Source organism: Lonchura striata, chromosome 33 (genome assembly GCF_046129695.1).
Source record: "Lonchura striata isolate bLonStr1 chromosome 33, bLonStr1.mat, whole genome shotgun sequence".
NCBI lineage: Eukaryota > Metazoa > Chordata > Aves > Passeriformes > Estrildidae > Lonchura > Lonchura striata.
The window spans coordinates 2,878,062-2,902,159 of record NC_134635.1 but is presented as its reverse complement, the minus strand read 5'-3'; the positions used below and the strand labels follow the sequence as shown (position 1 = coordinate 2,902,159).

At 57.1% G+C, this 24,098-nt stretch overlaps 3 protein-coding genes across 4 annotated transcripts; 1 reads left to right on the top strand and 2 right to left on the bottom strand.

Moving 5' to 3' along the window:
- The first annotated feature begins 106 nt into the window (after positions 1 to 106).
- Positions 107 to 4,384, top strand: CERS2 (ceramide synthase 2). 2 transcript variants are annotated; one of them, XM_021542071.2, is made up of 11 exons: positions 107 to 233; positions 1,434 to 1,607; positions 2,053 to 2,170; positions 2,258 to 2,376; positions 2,554 to 2,611; positions 2,685 to 2,735; positions 3,015 to 3,107; positions 3,259 to 3,387; positions 3,472 to 3,578; positions 3,683 to 3,836; positions 4,065 to 4,384. In XM_021542071.2, the coding sequence occupies exons 2-11, from the start codon at positions 1,435 to 1,437 to the stop codon at positions 4,191 to 4,193; spliced, it is 1,131 nt and encodes a 376-aa protein (XP_021397746.1). In that variant the 5' UTR covers positions 107 to 233; position 1,434; the 3' UTR covers positions 4,194 to 4,384. The 2 variants fall into 2 exon arrangements, with proteins under 2 accessions (XP_021397746.1, XP_021397745.1); XM_021542070.3 differs by lacking the exon at positions 107 to 233 and adding an exon at positions 1,282 to 1,340.
- Positions 4,385 to 6,078: 1,694 nt separating this feature from the next.
- SETDB1 (SET domain bifurcated histone lysine methyltransferase 1) lies at positions 6,079 to 21,513 on the bottom strand. The gene is made up of 22 exons (XM_021542085.3): positions 21,462 to 21,513; positions 20,390 to 20,618; positions 20,010 to 20,179; positions 19,645 to 19,682; positions 19,430 to 19,529; positions 18,948 to 19,118; positions 18,472 to 18,673; positions 17,516 to 17,589; positions 17,004 to 17,194; positions 16,469 to 16,646; positions 15,890 to 16,010; positions 13,584 to 13,742; positions 12,120 to 12,710; positions 11,612 to 11,728; positions 11,168 to 11,337; positions 9,630 to 10,249; positions 9,132 to 9,160; positions 8,885 to 9,017; positions 8,201 to 8,357; positions 7,638 to 7,852; positions 7,189 to 7,277; positions 6,079 to 6,716 (listed from the first exon to the last, which is right to left on the bottom strand). The coding sequence occupies exons 2-22, from the start codon at positions 20,599 to 20,601 to the stop codon at positions 6,599 to 6,601; spliced, it is 3,855 nt and encodes a 1,284-aa protein (XP_021397760.1). The 5' UTR covers positions 20,602 to 20,618; positions 21,462 to 21,513; the 3' UTR covers positions 6,079 to 6,598.
- Positions 21,514 to 23,125: 1,612 nt separating this feature from the next.
- CTXND2 (cortexin domain containing 2) lies at positions 23,126 to 23,370 on the bottom strand. The gene has a single exon (XM_031506859.1). The coding sequence runs from the start codon at positions 23,297 to 23,299 to the stop codon at positions 23,126 to 23,128; it is 174 nt and encodes a 57-aa protein (XP_031362719.1). The 5' UTR covers positions 23,300 to 23,370.
- Positions 23,371 to 24,098: the final 728 nt, after the last annotated feature.

Genomic DNA, 24,098 nt, shown 5'->3' with positions numbered 1-24,098 from the left:
CCCGCCCCGCCCCGCCGCGGGCGCCGCTCCCCGCGGCGTTGCGGTGACGTCACTCCCGGGTTGCGGTGACGTCACTGCCGCCGCTGCCTGGCGCGGGGCGCGCGCGGGACGGAGGGGGCGGGCGGGCTCCGTGAGGGCTCCGTGAGGGCTCCGTGAGGGCTCCGTGAGGGCTCCGGCGGCGGCTCCGTGAGGGCTCCGGGCGGGCTCCGGGCGGGCTCCGGCGGCGGCTGCGGGTGAGTGCGGCCGGGGCGAGCGGGGCCTCCCCGCTGCGGGAGGGGCGGGGGCCGCGGGCCGGTTCCCGCTCGCCCCCCCCGCCGCGGCCGGGCCTTTCTGCGGGCGCTGGGCGCGCACCGGAGCCATCCCGGGCCTCCCTCCGCCCTCGGCCGGCTCCGGCGGGGCCGCCCGGGCGGGGCGGGGCCCTCGCTGCCCCCCGACCCGGTACGGCAGCGCAGCCCCCGGGCCCGGAGCCCTCCCGGTGCCGTTTTTCCGTCCACGGCTTGGAAACGCCGGGGTTTTGTCGGTTTCCAGCAGGATCGCTCCTAAAATCACCTCTGGGGGAGGGCTGCGGCCCGGCGGTGCCCCCTCCGCCGGCCCGGTGTCCGCCGCGCTGCCGGTGCCCCGGGGGAGAAGGAGCTGCCGGCGCTGACCGGGGCCTCACCCCGTCCTCCCACGCCGCCCTCCCGTTACCTGCCCGCGGCAGAGCCGCGGGAGCCGGGAATTGCGGCACCTCCCTCCCGCCTGCCCTTGCGAAACCGGCCACGGTGGTTCCTCTTCCTCCCCCAGCGCAGCGGAGCCGCCCCGGGCCTCGCCGCAATCCCTGCGCCGCCTCGGGGGTTCGCTTGCCCCGGGTTTTGGATGCCACCCCATCCCGGCTCCCCAAAAGCGGCCGGGGGAGAGGGACGGGGAGCCGGGACGCGCTGAGGGGCGGCTTCCCCTGCCGGGGCCTTTTTAGGGCACAAAGGTGCTCATTGTGTGGCCAGCAAATCCCTAATCCCGCAAGGCTGGTGCTGTGCCCGGCCTGGGAAGGCCGGCGGTGGGCTCCGTGCCGCCGCTTCCCACCGGGAATCGGGTTTGGATGAGCCGCGGGATGCGCGCACGGCTCTCGGCACGGAAACCGAAGCCGGGGTTTCTCCCTGCTCCTGATCCCGGTGTGGCTGCGGAGGCGGGAGCCCAGCTCTCCCCTCGGGCGGGTTCCAGGGCCCCGAGCTGCCGCTTGGAAGCGGGACTGGGGCCCCTGTTAATGATCACCCTCTGACCTCCGGGCTGCAGGGAGCAAAGTCCCGGCTGCCCGAGCCGGCTGCTCCGACGGGGATTTCACCGGGGCCTCCCTGGGAGCAGAGGTGGAATTTGGGGTGCCTGGTGGGGCTGGGCTGTGGGATCAGTCGTCTCCTCGGAGATGCCCCCCTCACCTCTCCCCCTTTCCCTCCCCTCAGCATGTTTCAGACCTTGTACAGCTATTTTTGGTGGGAACGGCTCTGGCTCCCGGCAAACCTCACCTGGGCTGACCTGGAGGACCGGGATGGGCGAGTCTATGCCAAAGCCTCTGACCTGTACATCACCCTCCCCTTGGCCTTCGTCTTCCTCGTTGTCCGGCACCTCTTTGAGACGTGAGTCCCTTCCCTGGGGGTGGGGACGGATCCTGAGCCCCTGCCCCGGCTCTCCCCGTGCCCTGGGGGCTGTGGCTGAGCCCTGGCGTGTGGCACCTTGTGCTCAGCCCAGCTGGGGGTCCTGATCCCCCCCACAAACCCCTGTGCTCCCCCTTCCCCACACAAACACGGTGCCTAGGGAGCGATTTGTTGGGCAAACAATGGGAACAGACCCGGCTTTGTTGGGATGGCAAGAGAAGGGGGGGCCACCCTTCAACGGAGTGGGGACAGCCCGTGACAGAGGGACCTGGGGGGCTCCTCTGTGGCAAAACCCACCCTGGAGGAGGCGCAGCAGGGTGGGGAGACCGAGGCACTGAGCGGTTGTGGGTCCCTGTGTGGCTTTGATGGGACCACATCATCCAGGTGACAGGAATGGGAACATTTATGTCCCCAACTGCTTCCCCAGGTACGTGGCCACCCCCCTGGCCGGGCTCCTGAATGTCAAGGAGAAGGTCCGGTTAAAAGCCACCCCCAATGCCGTGCTGGAGAAGTTTTATGCTGCCACCACCAAACACCCGAAGCAGGTGAGGGTCCCCAGAGGTGCCTGGGGTGGGGTGAGGGTGGCAGAGCCAGGGCTGTGTGACACAGTGGGGCTGCCCTGCTGTCCCCAGGCCGACGTGGAGATGCTCTCCAAGAAGAGCGGCTGCACCGTGCGCCAGGTCGAGCGCTGGTTCCGCCGCCGCCGCAACCAGGACCGGCCCAGCCTGCTCAAGAAATTCCGGGAGGCCAGGTGAGACCCCCCCCTCCTGCCTGGTGTCACCGTCCCTCCTCCTGGGGGGGCTCTGGGAGTCTCAGCTTGGGCCGAGCTGCCTGGGAGGGTGGGAGACGCGGGATCCGGGGCCGGTGGGTCCGTCCTCCCTCCTGCTCCCCGGTGCCCGTCTGAGAACCGTCTGCTTCCTTTTTCCAGTTGGAGATTCACCTTTTACCTTATTGCTTTCATTGCTGGCATGGCTGTCATAGTGGATGTGAGTATTGCCCCCCTCCCGTGCTCTCCCAGGCCCCTTGGCCCCTCTGACTCCTGTGTCTCCCCTCGCACAGAAACCCTGGTTCTACGACCTCCGGGAGGTGTGGAAGGGATATCCCATCCAGGTGAGCACGGATCCCATCCCAGCTGCCAGGGAAAAACACTCCAGTCACGGACAGAACAGCATCCCACCCCCCAGGAGACTCCCCCAGCCCTGCCTCAGTTTCACTCCTGCCAGCCCTCGTCTTTCCCAGGATCAACAGTGGGAACTGGGGGTGCAGGAGGGTCTCTTGGCACCCCTGGGGGTTTGGGGGCCCTCAGGGCACCCAGATGGTGCCCAGAGAAGGGGAGCAAACCCCTCTGGGGGACACAGAGGTCCCCCCCAACGTGTCCCTTGCCCGCAGAGCATGCTGCCCTCGCAGTACTGGTACTACATGATCGAGCTCTCCTTCTACTGGTCCCTGCTCTTCAGCATCGCCTCCGACGTCAAGCGCAAGGTGGGGGCTCTGGGAGACACCGGGACATCTTGGCAGGGTTTGCTTCACCCTCGTGGTGGGTGGGCAGGAGGGAGCAGCTGGGAGGATGTGGGGACACACGGGGGCTGCTGTAACCCCCCCATTGCTGAGCTCCCCTTTGCTCTGGGCGCAGGACTTCAAAGAGCAAATCATCCACCACGTGGCCACCATCATCCTCATCAGCTTCTCCTGGTTCGCCAACTACACCCGTGCCGGGACGCTCATCATGGCCCTGCACGACTCCTCGGATTATCTGCTGGAGGTTGGTGTGTCCCCCCCTCCCCTGATGTCACCGTGACCCCCGTCCTGTGCCCCCTCCCCAGCTCACCCCCTCTGCCCCCCCCAGTCTGCCAAGATGTTCAACTACGCCGGCTGGAGGAACACCTGCAACAACATCTTCATCGTCTTCGCCGCCGTCTTCATCATCACCCGCCTGGTCATCCTGCCCTTCTGGTGAGCTCCGCTGGGGAACGGGGGAAACTGAGGCAGGGCTGGGGGAGTCTCCCGGGGGGTGGGATGCTGGTTCTGCCCGTGACAGGAGTGGTTTTTCCTGGCAGGATCATGCACTGCACGGTGGTTTATCCGCTGGATCTCTACCCTGCCTTCTTTGGCTACTACTTCTTCAACTTCATGATGGTGGTGCTGCAGTTGCTGCACATCTTCTGGGCCTACCTCATCATCCGCATGGCCCAGAAGTTCATAACTGGAAAGGTGAGAGGGGGCCGTGGGGACATCGAGGGGGAAGGACCCGCTCGGGGTGGATGGATGGATGGAGGATGCAGGGGAGACCCCCAGATCCTGAATCCCAACTGCCCTTGGCTCCCCAGATCCCAGAGAGCCCTCGGTGGGGAGAAACCACTGTGGTTGCAATGGGGAAACTGAGGCACGGCAGGAAAATGGGGGTCTGCTGCCTGAACCCCCTTTTCCTTCTGCCCACAGGTGGTGGAGGATGAGCGGAGTGACCGTGAGGAGACGGACAACTCGGAGGAGGAGGAGGAGGTGGCCAAGAACGGGCCCCTCTCCAATGGCCACCCTGTCCTCAACAACAACCACCGCAAGACCGACTGAGCGCCCCGGACCCGAGAGCTGCCACCTCCTGCCACCGGCCCGGCCCCTCCGGCCGCTCCACACCGGGACCCCGGAGACGTGCCGGGCCCAGCCCCTGCGGAGCGGGGCCGCAGCTCTGCCTCACACTCACCGCTGGTGCCCTTCCACCTCTCACCTGCTGCCTTAATCCACTGCGGTTCCCGGGACAGGCGGGGACCCCCCCGGGGCGGCTCCGTCCCCCCGGGGCGGCTCCGTCCCGCCGGGGCGGCTCCGTCCCGCCCCGCAGCCCCGCGGATCGCCTCTGGCCAAGAGCTCGGCCCCGGCCCCTCGCCGGGCTCCGTGTTATTCCTACTTTCCCAACCATTCCTTCACCGGAGGGAGGGGAAAAACCCCTTTCCCTGACCTGTGTCCGGCTGGAAAAGCCGGCTCAGCCCCTGCTCCACCGAACTGGGAGGGAGGAGCAGGGAATTCCTGGGTGTTTCAGTGCCTAAATGATGGGATGACACTATGGAAGGACTTGGGGGAAGGAAGCTGCGGGGCTGAGTCACTCCTTGTGTCTCACAGAGTTTAATCCTCTCATTTCTCTTCGGTAAATGGATTTTGAGTCTCTCCCTCTCCGTGGCCTCTCCCAGCTGTAACAGGACAAATTTCCAACTGATTTTTTCTTTTTTTTTGCTTTTTCTTTCTATTTATTTGGAAGACAGAAGGAGCCGGGCTTGGCTCTGTCTCCTGCATCCCCCGGGATGCTGTGAGACCTCCCAGCACGGAGGGTGGGGGGGGGGGGAAAGGACCATTAACCAATGTCAGACCAAAACGTGTTTTGTTGTTTTTTTTTTTTTTTTAATAAAATAAAAAGTTAAATATATTAAAAGTTAAAAAAACTAATAAACTTGAGTAAAAAAAATTAGAGGATTTGGGCATAATCTGTGAGTGGCACAGGTGAGGCCTTATTTTGGCATAGATCCCTTAGGCAATGCTAAAAATGGGCAGAGTTGAGAATTTTGATGGTTTTTATATATTTTTTTTCTCCTAAAAGTTCCCCAAGTCTTCAAGCCCAGGCTGGAGCGTGGGTTTGGATTCCCTGAGGAGCTGCAGCCCCACTGGGATGACAAAGCCTCCATTCAGGTGGACGCTCAGGATGGAACTGGAGCTCCAGAGGCCCCAGAGAGGTTTTATTTTACAAAGAAAAAAAAAAAAAGGTTATTTAGCAGAAAAAAACCCCAACAAGCCTCTCTTGTGCAAGGCTGCGTTGAGTGGGCTGGTGTTGGTTTTGGGGGGCTGGGATGGTTGGAATCGACTCCACCACCCCCCCAGATTGGGCTTTTCCACGTCAACAATGTGAGATTTGATCCCGGTTTGTCAAACCTCACCTCTTTTCCAGTTCTCAAGAGTGGTTTTTTTTGCACCCTTTGGATCTGCCCTGGTGCCTCGCCTCCTTCCTGCCCCCAAACAAAAAAGAAACCCAAGCCCCACACCTGTGGCTGTCAGATCCTGATGATTTTCCGTGTGGGTTCGCTGCTTCCTCCCTCCCTGCCCGGGTACCCAAGGCCAGCCTGGGGCTGTCCCTGCTGCCACTTCACTGCAGGAGTTTGGGCCAAGCTCGGGGCTCTCCGTGACATTCTGGGAGGGTTGGAGATGGGGAGAGGCAGCGGATCTGCTTCCTCAAAAAAATTCCTCAAAAAAATCCCAACCCGCTCCTCCGTAATTTTCCCAAGTGGAAGGTTTAAGGAGTGTTTGTTCTGAGGAGAGGTGAAGGAAAGGTGAAAATGTGGGAGTTCCTTATCCCTTTGCCCGGGCCCATCCAGGTCTGGCATTTTTCCTGCAAACCCCATGGAAACAAGGATGATGGCAGCAGTTCAACCCTGCTTTTTCAGGTTTCTCTGCTGTGTCTCAAGATCAAGGTAGGTTGTTTTTCGTAGAAAAACACACTTTTATTGCTTTTTAGCAACTAAAAGATTCTTTACAGCTCACAGGTGAACACAGATACTTTTTGTCTTCTGTCACTTCTATAAATCCTGATTGGTCCAGTCTTCCAGGGGTTCTTTCCACCATCCTCCCTCCCACCTTCAAGGTCTCAGTCCCAGCTGGGAAGCACTTCCTGGGAATACTGGGGAAGTGCTTGCTGTTGGAAAAAGGAAGTTTGTGCCTCACATTTGGTGGAAAGGTGGAAGAGAGCAGGAAAAGCTCATTCCTTGAGGAAGCCTGTTGTCTTGTGGGATAACTGGAGCCTCTGGAAGGTGGGAGAAGCCCAGGGCCTGGGAATCACCCCCCAGCACAGCCCGAGTCCGCTCCTGCTCTGTGTCCATCTGTGATTTTCCAAGTGAATGGGAGAACTGAGAACATCTTGAGAAGAAACTTTACCCTCACTGAGGGAAAGTGAGCACCAGGCCTCTGGGGAAGCGGGAGCTGCTGGGAGCAGGGGTGGCTCAGAGCAGCCGGCCCCGGCAGTCGATGGCCCCGCAGCAGCACAGCAGCTCCTTGCCCTCCACGCTGCCGACCTCGTAGTTGTAATCCCAGGTCAGCTCCGTGCCCGCTCGGATCCGCCTGGGAAAGAAAAAACACACGGGATGGGTGAGACTATTCCAGAAAAGAGGAGAAACTCGATGACAGAAGGAAGCCACACTTCCATGTGAGCGCTCCAGGACGAGGCTGAGGCAGCAGGGAGGAAGGGATAAAGTTCCCTGGTGAATCATTCCCGTGAGGATTCACTGGAGGAGCAGGGAGGCACACGGCAGGGATTCACCACGACTCAAAGATTTGGGAGTAAAACAACAAAGGAAATTGGCTGCTCCATGCCTTACTCTGCCCTTTAGGAAGGTCTAAAGCTGGTGGAAATCACACCAAGATTTCCAGCACAAGAGAGGATTTCACCTGCCACCAAGGATTTTTCTGCACAGGAATGACGGGAAACTGGGAATGGAGTTTCCAGGAGCAGGGAACACCCAGCCCTGGCCATGGAGCCAGGTCCCACCACAGCCCAGGAATCCTCAGCCCCTCCCAGCACTCCAGGACTCACTTGCTGGCGAAGAAGGCGACCCAGGGGAAGCGAAGGTCGTGGGTGTCCACGAAGACGTTCTGCACGAAGAGGTTTGGGGTGCAGCTGTGCTGTAATGGCAACAGGGAAGAGCCTGAGCTGCTGCCCGGGCAGGGAGGCCGAGCTGCCAGCACTGAACACAGCCTTTATAAACAAGCAGCATTCCTGGTTTGCCCGCTGCATCCAGCGGAATCCTGCTGGAACAGGCTGCACGCCCAGGCTGAGTCATAAGATCCACACTCAAAGGTAACGGGCTCCGCAAGGACTGACGGGGCCATTCCTGCTCCCACCCGGCTGGAGCAGCTGCTCTTTCACTCAGGAAGGTGCATCATCCTCCCAGACCTGCTCTTTTCCCACTTTTCCCCGGTCTCGGGGAGGAACAGCCCCACTGAGCAGGCAGGCAGCCCCGAGGCGTGCCCGTGCCCACTCACGTTGAGGTAGCGGCCCAGGTTGCCCTCGAGCTTGGCGTCGATGATGTAGCAGTTCTCCTCCCCGTCGTAGAACTGCCGCGTGCTGCGGCGCACGGGCCCCGCGCTCTCGCCCTTGTCGGCCGCCGCCAGCGGCGTGGATTTGATGGCGATGCCGTGGGTGGACTTCAGGGCGAAGCCTCGGGTGGATTTCACAGCCACCTGTCTCTTCACGGGACCTGCCATGAGATGGGAGCTTCCAGCAGAGGAACGCGGGGCAGTGCTGTCCCCAACCCTGCTGCTCACTCAAGAGGTGACAAACCCCTCAGAGCCAAAACACCGCTCCAGGATGGCTCCTGGCATCACCCTGCAGACCCACCGTAAGCCTCACTGTTGCTTTTTCTTACAATACCCAAAACCAGCTGGTTTTGAGGAGCAGATTTTGTAGTTTTGTCTTGCCAAACATAAGGGGAAGGTTCCAACCTCAGCTGTGGGACACGACAGGAGCAGCTGCTACAGCCTCACAAGATGTTCCTGGTGCTTTCCAATCAAAACTTCTCACCCTCAGCCCTCATCTGCCCCCTCACCTGACCCAGATGATGGATTTTTCTTGTCCTCCCCTTCCTCCTCCTCGGATCCTGAGGAAATGGTCTGGATGTCGTCGCTGTCGTTGGCTGTGCCCGGGGCCTGCCCTGCCCTGTGCTCCTCGTCGCTGTCGGTGCTGCTCGACACCATCAGCACATTCTGGGGACAGGAACAGCTCCTGGAGTGCATCCCAGCCTCCCTTTTCCCCAGGAATATGGTGCTCTCCTCCAGCTCACCCCCTCTGTTCCTCCTACCCTTCGGGAGGGGATCCCCCTCTGGGCACCACATCCCACAGGTCGGTGTTTGGAACACCTGTGGGATTTTGGGGGTCTGCTGAGTTCTGCTTGAGATCCTGGAGCACTAGGTGCTCAAAAGGAAGGGAGAAGTCCAAAAAACAAGGATAGTTCGCCAGGATGGCTTCCTGCAGATGGCTCTGCCAAACAATGGGTCCCAGGTGTGCAAACCAAGGTGCCAAATCCAACCCAAATCCCACACTCTCCTTTTGATTGTTCAGATCCACAAAAGACCCCCAAAATCCAGAGAATGCCCTCCAAAAAATCACAGCTACAACCACAAACCCCTGTGCTCAACTGGGAACCAAAGGCAGAAAACAACCCAGAAGAAGGTTTGAGGTTGCTATGGGAGGGGTCTGGGGGAGCCTCCTCCAGCCTGGGGGTCCCACTCACCTCCGAGGAGGGCGGCAGGGCCAGGGACCGCCGGCGGCTCTGCAGCAGCACCGTCCCACTCACCGGCCTGCGGATGCCCTCCAGCCTGGGCGGGCACGGGTTGTAGCCATACCTCCTTCCCAAGCTGCTCAGCCTGCAGGGTTGGCACAACACGAGCAAGTCACACCTGGATCTCCAGGGAAACTGCCCACAGGCCAGGTGGAAATTGTGCCGCAGGACAGGAAGAAACGATTTAAGGGAATCTTACCCAGGAGTTTTGGTTGGTTCTTCAGGTTCCTGCAGAGGGGAGAAGCACAGATGATTGGAATCTCTCCCTTCTCGAGCACTCTCCAGCCTTTCTATGTAATTGTTCCCCAAAATGCCAGCTCAGGAGTGAGATGCTGCCTGTCCCCACACTCAGTGTGACATCCAGTGACACCCAGCACGGAGATGCCCCTCCCTGGGGGACTCCAAGTGCCCTCCCTGGAGCAGGGGGTGGACAGGGACCACCTCCATGTCCCTGTCCCTCAGGTCCCCAGGCAGGAGGATGTTCACCTCTGCTGGCATCAAGTGACTTCTGCAGCCTCTTGTGCCACAAACTCCCTCCCTGGGAGGGGAAAAGCACCTCCCTGAACAACAAGAGAAGCCAGGGGAGCTGAGCACAGGGACATCCGACAGCTGTGGATGTGCTGTATGGGGAGAAAAGCCACTGGCACAGGAGCACCTCCCTGCCTGTAACTCTCCGGTTCCCTCAGCTCCCCCTCACCTCCTTCTTGGCTGCCTTTGTCTCTCCGTTCAGATCTCCCGGCGTGGAAGCACAGCCCTTCTCCCTCTCAGCAGGGATCTCCATCTTCACAGCCTTGGCTTCTCCTCCTTCGCCCATCCTGAAGGATGAGGATTCGCCGTCCTGGAAGCCTTCGGCCACGCTGTTGGAGCTCAGCCACGAGGCCACTTTGTTCTTGGCGATCTCCTCGGACACGGGCAGCTTGCAGGGCGGGGCCGTGGCGGGCTCGTCGTGGCCGAGGGGCCGCGCTGGCCCCGAGTCCTTGGAGGCCGTCTCCGAGGGGCCGTGGTCGCGCTGGCCGCGCGTCTGCCGGCGCGTGGCGTAGCTGCGCAGCACCGAGCTCGTGCTGAAGTTCTCGTCCTTGCAGAAGTTGTCGTCGGAGCTGTCCTCGTTGGATTCCTCCAGCTCCTCCGTGCCCGTGTTCTCGTCGTCGTCGTCGTCGTCCTTGAGGTCCACGCCGCTGTTGTCCGAGGAGCACTTGGCGTCGCTCTCGTAGCCCTCCTTGAAGTTCTCCACGCTCTCGATGTGGTCCAGGTTGGCAAAGTACTCGTCACCCATCTCCAGCCCCTCTTTGTCAGCAAAGTCATCCGTGAGGATTTTCCCTGGGGAAGGGCAGGAAATGAAGAGTGAGTTTTCTCTTTTATCCTCTCCAAAGCTCACTTTGGAGGAGGAAACAGGGATGACACCACTTTATTCCAAAGCTGGGCTGGGAAAAGACAACCCCGTTTCTTGACGTAGCAAAACTCTGAAGCTTATGATTGAGCTAAAATCAAGATTTTCAGCCCCGAAATCTCTACAGAGCAGCTCAAGCAGAGCGTTGGAAGGGCTGGAAGAGCACAGAGGCTCTGGCTGTGCCCGTGGGTGGCTCCGTTCCAGAGCCAACGCAACCCCAGTGCAACTTCTGCATCTCGTGGGCTGTGCCGGGCCCGGCCGGTTTGCTGAGCACAGGAAGCAGGGCTGGGGTTGGGTCACCTCAAGGACAGCCCGGGGGATGTCTCGTGACACTGGCACTGCCACCACAAGGGTTCTTGCAACGTTGGGCAAGTTCATCAGCTCAGCTTTCACCCTCCGGTGCCCAAAACGGGCATGGCAGGAGCTTCACACCCCTTCTGCTGCAATTTGGAATCATGGAATCGTGGAGGTTGGAAGAGCTTCTGAGTCCCACTGTTCCCTCCAGCACTGCCCAGGCCACCACTGAGCCATGTCCCCAAGTACCACATGCTTTTGAGCAGTTTCAGGGACAGTGACCCTACCACCTCCTTGGACAGCCTTGCCAGGGCCTGACCACCCTTCCCAGGAAGAAATTTTCCTGAATGTCCAATTTAAACCTTCCCAGGGCTTTGGAGTGGGCCAAAAGGTCCCGCCTGAGTTTTCTTTTCTCCAGGACGAGTCCCCCCAGCTTCCTCAGGAGTTCTCCAGACCCTTCTCCCTGTGCTCCAACCCCTTTCCCAGCTCCATTCCCATCTCTGGCTACCCCTCTTTCCACAGAACGGATTTCCACGTGCCAGGTGAGCTCCCACCTGCGTAGATGCAGACAAAGGAGCCCTTGGCAATGTCGTCGAGGCAGCGAATGCCCCAACCTTTGTTCTGGGTCTTGAAGAGCTGCAGCCGCACCTGGAGGCCGTGCTGGACCAGGCGGTTGGTGCACATGTTCACGTTGCACTTGCACCTCTTGTTGCACTCGTAAACGCTGGAAGAAAGGAGAAGGGTGACAACTTCCAGGATAAAGAAACATCCCAAAGTCTGTGGCTGTTGGCAGTGCTGGGGTTATGCACAGAGATCACAGAGGAGCAGGCTTGGAGCAACCCATGTTCTGGATGATCCTCAAGGCCCCTTCCAACCCAAACCATTCCACAGCTGGAAGAACCAAGACCAGAGGCAGGTGGTCACACCTGCACTGGGATATCCAGGATCAATTCCCTCTCGGTGGACCTGGGGCTGGTGCTTGTGAGGGCTCTGCTCACCCTGTTGGGAGACATTCCTCCAGCCGCTTGTGCTGGTAGCCTGAGTTGGGGTTGATTTGCCCTCCAGGGGTGCAGCCACTGGCCTGGATGGTCAGCTGGTGACAGGCACACTTGGATCTGCAGAGAGACACAGGAAAACACATGAGATCAGCCTGGAGACAGGAAAACAAATCACATCTTCAGGCAGAGATGGGCACAAAGGGTTTGACTCAGAATCAAACCAAGAGAAGTGGTTTGATTCCACTCCATTCCAAGAGAAGCTGTGGATTTCTCATCCCTGGAAGTATCCAAGGCCAGGGTGGAGCAACCTGGGATAGCAGAATGTGTCCCTGTCCATCTCAGGAGTTGGAACTGGGTGATTTTTAATGTCCCTTCTGACCCAAACCACGAAACTCACAACAGACTGACCTGCATGAGTTTAAATCTCAGAGCAGATCCACCTTGGGTTGTTCCCTGGGAACCTCACACAGCCCCAGAACTGTCCCCTCACCCAGGAGCAGTCACCTACTTGTCCCTGCAGCCGTCCTTGCAGTCACAGCCCACGAGGAACTCCCAGCTGGTGTTGATGTACACCCCTTTCCCGGGGATCCGCTCCTTGCTGTAGGCCACCTGCGGCGGCGGCGTGTTGTCGATCTCGTTGACGCACGACAGCGGCACGTCCTCCTTGCCCTTGGTGATGTCGGCGATGTAGTAGTAAGGCTTGTAGGGCTGGAACTTGCGATCCACCAGCACGTAGGGATCCAGGCAGAACATCTCCAGGAACAGGAAGTCGCAGTCCGTCTCGAAGAGGTAGCGCTCGATCTCGTGCATGGAGCGCAGGCAGAGCCCGCAGGGCGTTTTGTAGAGCACGTGGAAGCCCATCTTGCGGTTGACGCGGCGCCGCGCCGTCATGCGGCGGAAGTCGTAGAGCAGCGGGATGAGCAGCGGGTTCCGGCTGCGGTACTGGTCGCTGCGCATGGGCCGCACCCGCGACAGGCAGGCGTAGCTGCACACGTGCGGCAGGTAGAAGAGCTTCTCCAGTGGGGCGCGGTAGGACGGCTCGCTGGGAACGCGGTCCATCATCCCGTGCAAGGGCTGAGAGGGGCCGCTGCTGGGGCCGCTGCGGGACAGAGGAGGGATGGGGTTAAGGAAGGGCTCTGCACGTGGACAGAGGATGGACACGACGCCAGGTGGGCAACAGCACCTGGCTTAGACCGGCCACGGTGTGACCAGCAGGAGCTGGGCGGGCAGGATTTGGAACATGGTGAGGTCACAATGCCTGTAAGTGCTCAGAACACAAGTGGATGTGGCAGTTGGGGACATGGCTCTGTGGAAAATGCACATCCCAGGGAAAATGGCCAAAGGATGTGCCCCGGGGCGCCAAGCACAGTGCTGGGACCTGACTGCAAAGAATCCTTATATCGAAGGATGGACACCAGAGCAAAGTTGTCCCCTCCTCAAACTTGTGCTGCCCTGATAGACCCAAGAGTGCCCTACAAAGTGACATCAGGAACCTGGACTGCTGAGTTTTCTTTCCCAGGGAAAATGGCAAAAGGATGTGCCCATGGGCCGCTGGCCCTGGGCTGGGCCCTGACTGCAAAAAATCCTTATATCAAAGGATGGACCCCAGACTTAAGTTGTCCCCTCCTCAAATTTCTGCTGCCCTGATAGACCCAAGGGAGCCCTACAAACTGACATCAGCAACCTGGACTGCTGAGTTTTCTTTCCCAGGGAAAATGGCCAAAGGATGTGCCCAGGGGCCCCTGGCCCTGGGCTGGGGCGTGACTGCAAAGAATCCTTATATCGAAGGATGGAGCCCAGACTGCTGGGAGGACTCCATGAACTCAGAGGCTTTTCCAGCCTCGGTGATTCCACCACTCCACGATGTGAGCGCTGAATCCCCACCAGAAACCCACCAGCACACACAGACTCCACACATGTCCCACATCCCAGATAGGACTCACGGATGTGTCCCAACCAGAGCCCTGCTCACCGGTGCTGCGGGGCCGGGAGCGTCCTCCCGGCCACCGGGGTGTCCCCGAGGACAGGGGAGGACGGGGACGAGTGCCCGGAGCCCACGGAGCCAGGACGGAAGGAAGTGCTTTTCTTGGCCACCTGCTTTCTGCCCTGGGCCAGCTGGGTGTCAGAGCATCTGCAGGAGAGAAGAAGAAGCTGATTTGGAACATGGAAAAGCAACTGGTGGGAACCAAAATAATACTGCTCCATGGAATTCAGAAACACAGAAGAGTCCTAGCAGTGGTTTTTTTTCCTAGTGAGTGTGAAAATCAGCCCATTTCTGGCTGTTTCTGCTACAGCAATCCCACAACCACTCTGAATTTCAGAACTCAGCTATAGCTCCAAGTGACTTCTGATTTTGAAATGAGGCAAGGGTAACAAGGACACCCAAGGCCTTAATTCCAGGAAGCTGGACAAACCAGGCCATGAAGAAACCCCTGGATCAGCAGAAACTAGAGTTTCCAGAGGCTCAACTAGGCCTGAGTAGGAGGAACAAATCCAGGGGATTCTCTTGCAAGGACTAAGGAACAAGATAAGATTGTGCAAGTGAATTTAATAACATCCCTGATGAAAGTGCTAGTAAAGGCTCTTAAAAAAACAGGCTCTCAACCCATTTCAGGGGTTTTCAATCAACTGCAGGTTTCCAAACCATTCCAGGAGGTTTTCAACCAATTTACATCAATAAAACAGAAAACTACATCAAACCAGCTGCAGAAGAGGAAAAACAGTGAAGTTATTGGGGAGAAAGGGACGAGACAAAGAGAGGAGGAATGTGTGAGGGCTTCTGCCAACAGCTGCCTGAAAGCAAAGTGTTCAAACACATCTCAAAAGGAGCAAGAGACAAAATAGGCTTAAAGCAGTCAGAAGTGATGACAACACCGAGAAGAACTTGAAAGAGGGGGGAGAAACCCAGGCTTTCCTCAGAGGAAACAAGACACCAGAGTGAGGAGACTGTGCTTAGTTTTAATAATCTGCAATCCAAGTGTTTGAACCCCACAGAATCCCTGGGACCAGCATGGACACGGCCAGGCCTGGCTGCCTCCTGCCCCTGTTCAGGGGCAGTTGGGATTTAAGGGCAGGGAAGCAGCTGCACAAAAACCATGTCCTAAAGCCAAGCCCAAAAGGGAAAAAATTCCTTGTAAAGCACTGCAAGGCCTGAATGGGAAAGGATTCGGTGATGACACTTGGGGCTGCAGGTCCAGCTTGGTTGTCTTCGTGTTGTGACACTGCCCATGGTCCTGGGGTGTCCCAGTCCCAGCCCAGCTCTTCCCTGCACATGGGGGACCTGCAGGGGTGGGAGCCCAGCCGTGCATTCCAGGACCTCCTCCATCATCCAGGATCTCTCTGGCATTATGGAAAAGGTGATGTTCTTGTGGCTTCCCCTCCCAAATCCTGGTCAGGCCAGCACAGAGGGTGTGTTTCCAGGGGTAAATTGGGTTATATTGCACTGCTGCTTGGAGAGGAGCCACCAAGACCCCGGCTGGGGCAGGTGGGGTTTGAGCTGCTGCTACACCTGGAGAGCCTGTGAGGAATAAAGATTGACCTCCTGCACAGGCTGCTCACACCTGGGACATGTCCTGCCTCCCTCATGCCCCACCAGCAGGGCACAGTCAGACCACAAGACGTGCTGGCACGGGGCCATGCGGCCGAAAATCCGGATGGGAAATCCACAGTGTTGGCAAAAATGAACTGGGAGAGCCTCTCCCTCCCCTAAAAAGTCTCAGAGCACATTCCCAGGTTCCCTGGTGTCCTCCAACACATTCCCTTCATCACCAAGCCGAGTTCCTCCTTCCTCCAGGCCTCCTTCAGCCTGCAGCTCCGGGAATGTCCCCCTTGGGCCCCTGGCAGCGGCTTGGCCGTGGGTTGCTCCGTGCCCACCGGGACCGACCACTGATCCCGAATTCCCAGCGAGGTCAGCGAGCAGGTCAGTCCAAGTGGAGGGACACAAGGCAGCCGGGGGCCAGCGCCTGGATCGTGACACGAGGGAGCAATTCAGATTTTGGGAAGAAAAAGAGCAAAGGTCTAATTTGGAAAGGCAAGTGCGAAGCTTTAGCCCTGAGGAGGAATATTTGGCTCGGGGAGTGTTGGGTCTCGGCTCCCGCCCCCAGTTATTCATTCATCCAGCAGCTTTAGGTAGAAGTTTTCCCCCAGAATCATGGCTAAAGCCATGGAGGACACCTGCACCTGAGGATTCCTCTGCACAGAAAAGGTGATGCCTGAGAGAGCTGAGTGCTGGAGAGAAGCAAAGAGGTGGAAGGTGCTGGAGGTGGCTCTGGTACTTACTCCATCTCCGCAGGCTGAGGAGACGTGGGACGTGCAGCTGGCTCTGGAGTCTTGTACTGAGGACCAGTTCCTGCTAAATCCTGGGTGTACTGGACCACAGGACCCTTGCTCCTCACAGCACCTGGTGGGGAAGGTGAAAAAGCAGAGAGTCAACAGGAAAAATCTCTAATGTTATCCCAAGTTGGCTGTACGGGCCCCAAGACACTGACTTGTTCCTGGAAGGAACCAAAACAGAGGGATTTGGAATGAATGGTGAATCATCACCAAGGTCAGAGCACAGCAACTCCCCCAAAAATTCTGGTCACTTCACCCAAGTGCAGTTTGGTTTTGTGGCATTATTCCAGGAGAAAAATCCCACTGGAAATCTAAACCTCCTATGCCTGAGGACAAAAACCCTGGAAATCTAAATCTCCCGTGCCAGGGAAAAAGACTTGCTGGAAATCTGAAATCTCCTGTCATAAAAAAGAGAAAAAAACCCAAAACCTAGAAACCTGAAATCTCCAGGAATTCTGCTAAAAAACCCAAACCACCCTCCAGTTAAATCCCAGGATCTAAATGAAACCAAAAGATGCCACCAACCAACGTTGGGACGAGTCCTGGTTTGCCCACTTTGCTTCTTCTCCTGGGTGGAAGCTGTGGAAGTTTTCATGCTGAACATGGGCTCGAGGCGTGTGGAACCTCGGTAAATCCACTCGCAACGTTTGTCCTCTTGTGGGAACGAGAAGGAAACACTTGCAGTTCCCATGGGAAGAGCTTCCTGGAGTGAGACATAGAGTGAGCACAAGGAGACAACAATGAGGATTGACAAACAGCAGTCAGAACAGACAATAAATTGTCAAAGGCAATTATTTATGTTGAAATCTCTAATCAGGTATCAGGGAAAACTTCCTGGAAAGGGTGCTCATGCCCTGGCAGGCTGACCAGGGCAGTGGTGGAGTCACTGTCCCTGGAATTGTCCAAAACTCCCGTGGATGTGGCACTTGGGCACGTGGTTCAGGGTCTCCAAGACCTCAGAGGTTCTTGCAACCTCAATACTTCCATGATTAGCAAAGAAAACAGCTGATCAGACCCCCAGCTTCAAATTTAATCCTAATGGGAGAAGGGAAATTCCTACCAGGAAAAGGATTTTCACCAGACTTCCATCCACTTCTTCCACTCTGGATTTCCACCAGGTCCCTTCCCACTCAGTTTTGATCAGCTGCCCATTCTTCAGCAGCACCATGGGCCGGTTGGGATAGGCAGTGATGTATTCCTCAATGAAATCCCGACAGGAAACGTCCTCAATGTCTTCCCAAGCCTTTTTCACTGTTTGGAAAGGCACACAAGGGAGAAAAGAAATAGGACAAAATGGAGAGAACATTTAATTTATTTATTTATTTTTTTTTTTTTTTTTTTTTTTTTTTTTTTTTTTTAGGATATCCCAGGTGCATTTTTACTAAGGTCAACCAAGGGGTGAAACCAAGGGCTGGAATGTTGGTGGTGGGACATCCTGAACCCACCGTGGCAATAAACCAGGATTTCAGATGTCTTCAGGCTCAGCACCACGAGAGACAAGCCTGTTTTTGAACCCAGGCTCTTCCCAAGACCCAAAAACTCTGCAGGCCAGGAGGGACAGGGATCACTCACGTGGCCGGCAGACCGGGTACAGCTCCCACTCCTTCACGTACGACGCGTAGCCATCATCAAAGAAGATCAGGAACCTGGAAAACAAACGGGAATTGGGAATGGGAGCTGAAGAGAACACTCCTCATACCACGGAATGGAAATGGAGAACCTCTCCTGCTCCTCCTGGACACAGCCCAGTCCTGGGTGAGGACAGAATGAAGAGCTCCAAATGCTCCCTGTGCTCTCCGTGGCTGCTCAAACAATTCCCAGCCAGGCCCTTTCCTCTGCTCCAAATCCTCTCTGTGCCCCAGGAAAGGGAGACAAAGGAAGAGAAAATGTTTAATTGCTGCTGGTTTCTGCAGGGAAGATGGATAAGTCACCAACCCAGTGCCTCTGAGTCCTGGAGCTGTACAAAAGCTGTAGCATGAGGGATCAGCATGACAACCAGGAGAAAAGTTGCAATTTGAGTAGGAAATTCAGCTCATTTTCAGTTATTAAATGGATCAGATAAAATCCAACACAATTTACATCAGATCCGGGGAGATTAAATCGTTTATCACTTCAGGAAAACAACAAACTTTTATTTTAATAGGTCATTGCAGCCTTGCCCTTTTTTTATTCCCAAAAAAGCTGCTCCAAACCTGCTCTTTCTCCTCCTAAAGAGCTTTGGCACCACCGCTGCCACTCTACCCTCCCAGGGCTCCTATTTCTTCCCACTGTTTCACACCTCAAGGAGCCCAGACTCAACATTTGGATGATAACTGGAATAAATTAGCAGATCTAATTCCTGACTCAGGGCCACCAACAAGAGTGGAAGCCCCACCCTGAATTTTCAGAGATAAGAAAGGTGAAGAAAGTCAGAATCACATTCCTGAGGAGGGCGCTATTCAGCACCTGAAGGGTATTCAAATAAACCTTTTTTTTTTTTTTTTTTTTGGCCTAAAACAAAAAAACAGAGATGGGGAAATAAGGAATACCTGTCTTTATTCTTCACGTTGGGGGTCTCAGCTACGATCCCAGCATAGAGCCACATCTGATTGCCATCCTTGTACTTGGCCACCACCCTCCTGCCCACGTGGTGCCTCTCAGCAGACAGGTGGTAATCGTAGGCAATGTGGTTGCCCGAGAGCAAACTCTTTCCTTTATTATCAAATTTCACTTTGTATTTCTTGCCAACACCTGGAAAAACATTTTAAAGCAAACAGGAGATAAATAAATGGGAAAATAAACAAATGCCATGTGATTTCACAGCGGAATTCCGACGCTCTGGGTCACTCTGAGATCCGTTTATTCAGAATTAATTCAGAATTCACTTCAAAGCCTTTCAGGATTTAATTTCGAGGGTGAAGCAGTGGAGGTGTGCTGCTCACACAGTCCCTTCCAGGTGCTCTGACGGCTTTTAGTCCAGGTTTCCCACCCAAAATCCTAGGAAAGCCCCATGCACAGCACATACCGACCGTCTGGATGGCAATCAACGTCCCCTTGTGCCACGTCTTCGTTCTTTTTTTCCCCAAAATCCTCATGCCCACTTTGAGGTCCCCATCAGTGTTGAGATCATTGCTAGGGGCTGCAGGGACAGTGATGGGCTGGGCAGTGCCAGGAGATTCCTGAGGGGGTTGTGCATCTACCAAGTAACAACAGCAGAAAGTCAGTCCTAAACCACTCAAAGCTCCCTTCCGAGCTGGAAGCTCGGCTCTGGAAGAAGAATTTCTGCTTTCCTTCCCCTCAGGCAGCCCAAGTGCCTCCTTTTTACTGAATGGAAACAGCTTGGGGAAAAAGCAAGAATGCAAAACCAGTATGCCCTAAATTAAAATAGCACTTTGGGATCAATAAATATGAATGGAGATTTCTAGCAGGAAAAGCAGATCTTTGTTTTTCCCTTTTGGGAAGAAAAGGCCCAGGGCCAGGGCACACAGCCCCTGGAAGCTCCCACACCTTTCTGTGCTTCCTGCAAGTTGGTTTTCTTGTTTACAGCATCCATGAATTTTGCAACATCCCGGGCAGATTTCCTCATGGCAGCCATTGCTTCCCGCAGCTGGAGGAAAGAGAAAGGAAACACGGGAAAACTTTTGGTATTTTGCACCTAGCACAACACTGTGTCTCAGGAAAACCCATGAGGAAACATCTCTAGCCAGAGCCTCCCCACTCACCAGACTCTGATCCCTGAAGATTCTGGGACTGCTGCTGCCTATGAGTGAGAAGAAAACAGTGGTTTAAAACCCTTTTTTGTGGGGAAAAAAAAATCCATCCTAATTAAATCACAGAAAGCAGAAGGAAACAAGGAAAAGTGCCCATCCCAAATCCCTGCCAGGAAATACAGCCAGACAAGGCTTTTCCTCAACCTCACATGGAATTATTTGATAGGGACAACAGTGAGGCAGGTGGGAAAAGGGCGAAATCCCAGTCTGGGACTCCAAGAATTCTGGGACACAAACAGGATCTGGCAGACGCTCCCCATGAGCTAAGAGCATTCCCTTATCCCCAGCCGTCCCCTGCCCTGCTGGGGACACTGAACTGCGCCTCCAGCCCGAGTCCACGCTCAGGACGTCGTCGTCCTCCTCCTCGTCCGGAATCTCGATCACTTCGGTGGCCGCCGGCGCCTCGTCCTCCGAGCTGCTCTCCCGGTACCGCAGGCCCATCATGGAGTACAGCTCCTTGGCCAGCGTCTCGCACTTGTCCATGGCCCTGGGGGAGGGAAACCAGCTGTGCCTCCCCGGTTCCGCAGGCGTGGCCAGGAGCTACCCCTGAGCACTGAGGGAAGTGCCCACGGGAAGGGTCTCAAAGCCTTGGGGGGAGGGTGCCAGTGTGGCTCATGAACCAGCCACACCGTGGGTCTGCCCTGAAGGGAACGGGAGTGGCCCCCGCGTCCCCCTCCTCGGCAGTCCAGCCACGCACCTCACGGCATCGTCAATGAGCTGGTCAACGTGGGCCACCTCCTCCTCCTTGTGCTTCATGCACTGCTCCAGCTCCTCCAGCTGCTGCTTCCACTGCCTCACCCACTCCGAGTTGTCCACTTCTTTGTCGATGATTTCCTGGAGCTCCTCCATGGAGATTCCCAGCTCCTCCATCACCTCCTGCTGCAGCTCCTTCATGTCCTGCGAATCCATCTCTGCCGCACCTGAGGCTGCACCAGGCCAGGGGAGGAAGGTGAGGTTGGAGAGGGAAGAGAGGGAGATCATGGCAGCTCCCCTACCGTCTCCCCCTTTCCCCTGCCCCAATATCCCCTCACAGCCCCACAGCTCCCCTCACAGCCCCCTTCATCCCCTCACAGCCCCCTTCAGTCCCCTCACAGCCCCACAGCTCCCCTCACAGCACCCCAGGTCCTGTCACAGACCCCCAAGTCCCCTCACAGCCCCCTTCATCCCCTCACAGCCCCCCAAGTCCCCTCACAGCCCCCTTCATCCCCTCACAGCCCCCCAAGTCCCCTCACAGCCCCCTTCATCCCCTCAGAGCCCCCCAAGTCCCCTCACAGCCCCCAGATCCCCTCACAGCCCCCCAAGTCCCCTCACAGCCCCCTTCAGTCCCCTCACAGCCCCCCAAGTCCCCTCACAGCCCCCTTCATCCTCTCACAGCCCCCCAAGTCCCCTCACAGCCCCCCAAGTCCCCTCACAGCCCCCTTCAGTCCTCTCACAGCCCCCTTCATCCTCTCACAGCCCCCCAAGTCCCCTCACAGCCCCCTTCAGTCCCCTCACAGCCCCCCAAGTCCCCTCACAGCCCCCTTCAGTCCCCTCACAGCCCCCCAAGTCCCCTCACAGCCCCCTTCATCCCCTCACAGCCCCCCAAGTCCCCTCACAGCCCCCTTCATCCCCTCACAGCCCCCTTCATCCCCTCACAGCCCCCCAGGTCCCCTCAGCACCCCACACCGCGTCCCCCTGACGCTCTCCCAGCCCGGCCGGTGCAGCCCAGCCGCTCCCGGCCGCTCCCAGGGCTCCCGCTCCCCTCAGCCCCGGCCGCCCCCCTCACTCACCGCCGCTGGTCCCGGGGAACCGGAGCGGAGCCCGGCGCGCCCGCCGCGTGACGTCACTTCCTGCGGGCGCCCCCTGGCGGTCCCGCTGCGTGAGGGCTGGGGGGGGGCGGTGCAGAAACCCCCGAAATTCGGGAATAAACGAATCCCTCGGGAATCGGCGATAAATCCCTCGGGGATCGGCGATAAATCCCTCGGGGATCGGCGCCCCGGGAGCTGCCGGGCCCCGCTGGGTTATCCAGCACGGAGGCGGGCGCTCCGGGCGAGCCGCGGGTCGTTGCTGAGGGGCCCCGGGGCTGGTGGGGGCCGTTGGGGCCGTTACCGGACGGGCCCCGCCGGGCACGGGCACGGCCCCGCAACCGCCGCCTCCGGGGTTGGCAGCACGGGGGATGATGGGGGAAACTGGGGAGTGCTGGGGGAAATGGGGGGAAATAGTGGAAAGTTGGAACAATGGGGGAAATTGGGGAGCGATGGGGGAAATTGGGAGCATGGGGAAAATTGGGGACTATAGGGGAAATTGGGGACTATAGGGGAAATTGGGGAACAATGCGGGAAATGGGGAGTAATGGGGGAAATTGGGGACTATAGGGGAAATTGGGAGCATGGGGAAAATTGGGGACTATAGGGGAAATTGGGAACAATGGGGGAAATTGGGGAACAGTGGAGGAAATTGGGGAACAATGCGGGAAATGGGGAGTAATGGGGGAAATTGGGGACTATAGGGGAAATTGGGAACAGTGGGGGAAATTGGGGAGCAAGGAGGAAATGGGGAACAATGGGGGAAATTGGGGAACAATGCAGGAAATGGGAAGTAATGGGGGAAATTGGGGACTATAGGGGAAATTGGGAACAATGGGGGAAATTGGGGAACAGTGGAGGAAATTGGGGAACAATGCGGGAAATGGGGAGTAATGGGGAAAATTGGGGACTATAGGGGAAATTGGGAACAGTGGGGGAAATTGGGGACTATAGGGGAAATTGGGAACAATGGGGGAAATTGAGGAACAATGCGGGAAATGGGAAGTAATGGGGGAAATTGGGGACTATAGGGGAAATTGGGAACAATGGGGGAAATTGGGGAACAGTGGAGGAAATTGGGGAACAATGCGGGAAATGGGGAGTAATGGGGGAAATTGGGGACTATAGGGGAAATTGGGAACAATGGGGGAAATTGGGGAACAGTGGAGGAAATTGGGGAACAATGCGGGAAATGGGGAGTAATGGGGGAAATTGGGGACTATAGGGGAAATTGGGAACAGTGGGGGAAATTGGGGAGCAAGGAGGAAATTTGGAACAATGGGGGAAATGGGGAACAATGGGGAAAATAGGGGGCAGTGGGGGAAATTGGGGAACAATGAGAGAAATTGGGAACAATGGGGTAAATTGGGGAGCAATAGGAGAAATTGGGGGAAATGGGGAGCAGTGAGGGAAATTGAGGAGCAATGGGGGAAATTGAGGAACAATGAGGGAAATTGAGGAACAATGAGGGAAATTGGGGAACAATGAGGGAAACTGGGGAGCAGTGGGGGTCCTGGAGGACGGAGGGACCCGTGGAGGATGGGGGGTGCTGGAGCTACCGGCAGCTCTCAGGAAATGGGTGCTGCTGGTGGTGCTGGGGCTCGTTGGAGCACCCTGCGGGGTCTGGGGTTCCTGGAGGGATTTGGGGGTCAGTTGATGGGTTCCTCCTCCCAGGTGGAGGTGGGAATGGCGCTGTAGGGATCCACCACGAGCCGGGCGCAGCGCACGGTCATGGCCAGGAGGAAGAGCCCCAGCAGCACCACGAAGGCCGTGGCCACGGCTTTGTCCACGTCCATGGCGGGCAGCACCGTGGGGGTCTCCATCCAGGGACCCTCAGGTGTGTCTGGCACCACTCCAGGTACCCTCAGGTGTGTCTGGCACAGCTCCAGGGACCCTAGGGTGTCCCTTGGCTCCAGGGACCCTCAGGTGGGTGTTCTTTTGTTCCAGGGACCCTCAAGTGTGTCTTTCCCAGCTCCAGGGACCCTCAGGTATCTGTTCCTGGCTCCAGGGATCCTCCAGCACGTGTCCCCCAGCGCTCAACCCGCAATAACATCCCTGAGGGACCAGAACCAGGGTGGATTCATGGGCTGAAGGGTCAAAAACACCCCAAAAAAGGGGGGGGAAATGTGGCCTTGAGTCCCCTCTGCTCCTTCCTTACCTCCCTGTGGCCGGCTCTGGGTCTCTGTCCTGGCCCCGCTGGCTCCAGGCCTTCATGAATTCTGCAGGAATGTGCCGGCATCACTTTTCAGACACAACCCAGAGGATCAAGTTCCCACCCCACACCCCCTTCTCCCATCAGGAGAAGGCTCTGGGTCCCTTCAGGGGTCCTCCTGGTGGATTTGGGGTGATTGGGGAAATGCTGAGGAGGATTTATCCCCAAAATCCAAAAGCCTTGCCTGTGAGAGGATTTCAGGGTAGTTTTTTGCTTATATTGGAATAGACTGGAAAAAACTCTTGGAAAATGCATTGAACTGAGCCGCCCATTGGGATCTCGCAAGACATCCTCGTGAAAACACCAGAACACCCAAAATACACCAAAAATCTCCTTTGAATTTATTATTTCCCTACTCTGGGAGAAAAAATGATGGCTTTGGGAAGCCAGTGAAACTTTGACACCCCAAG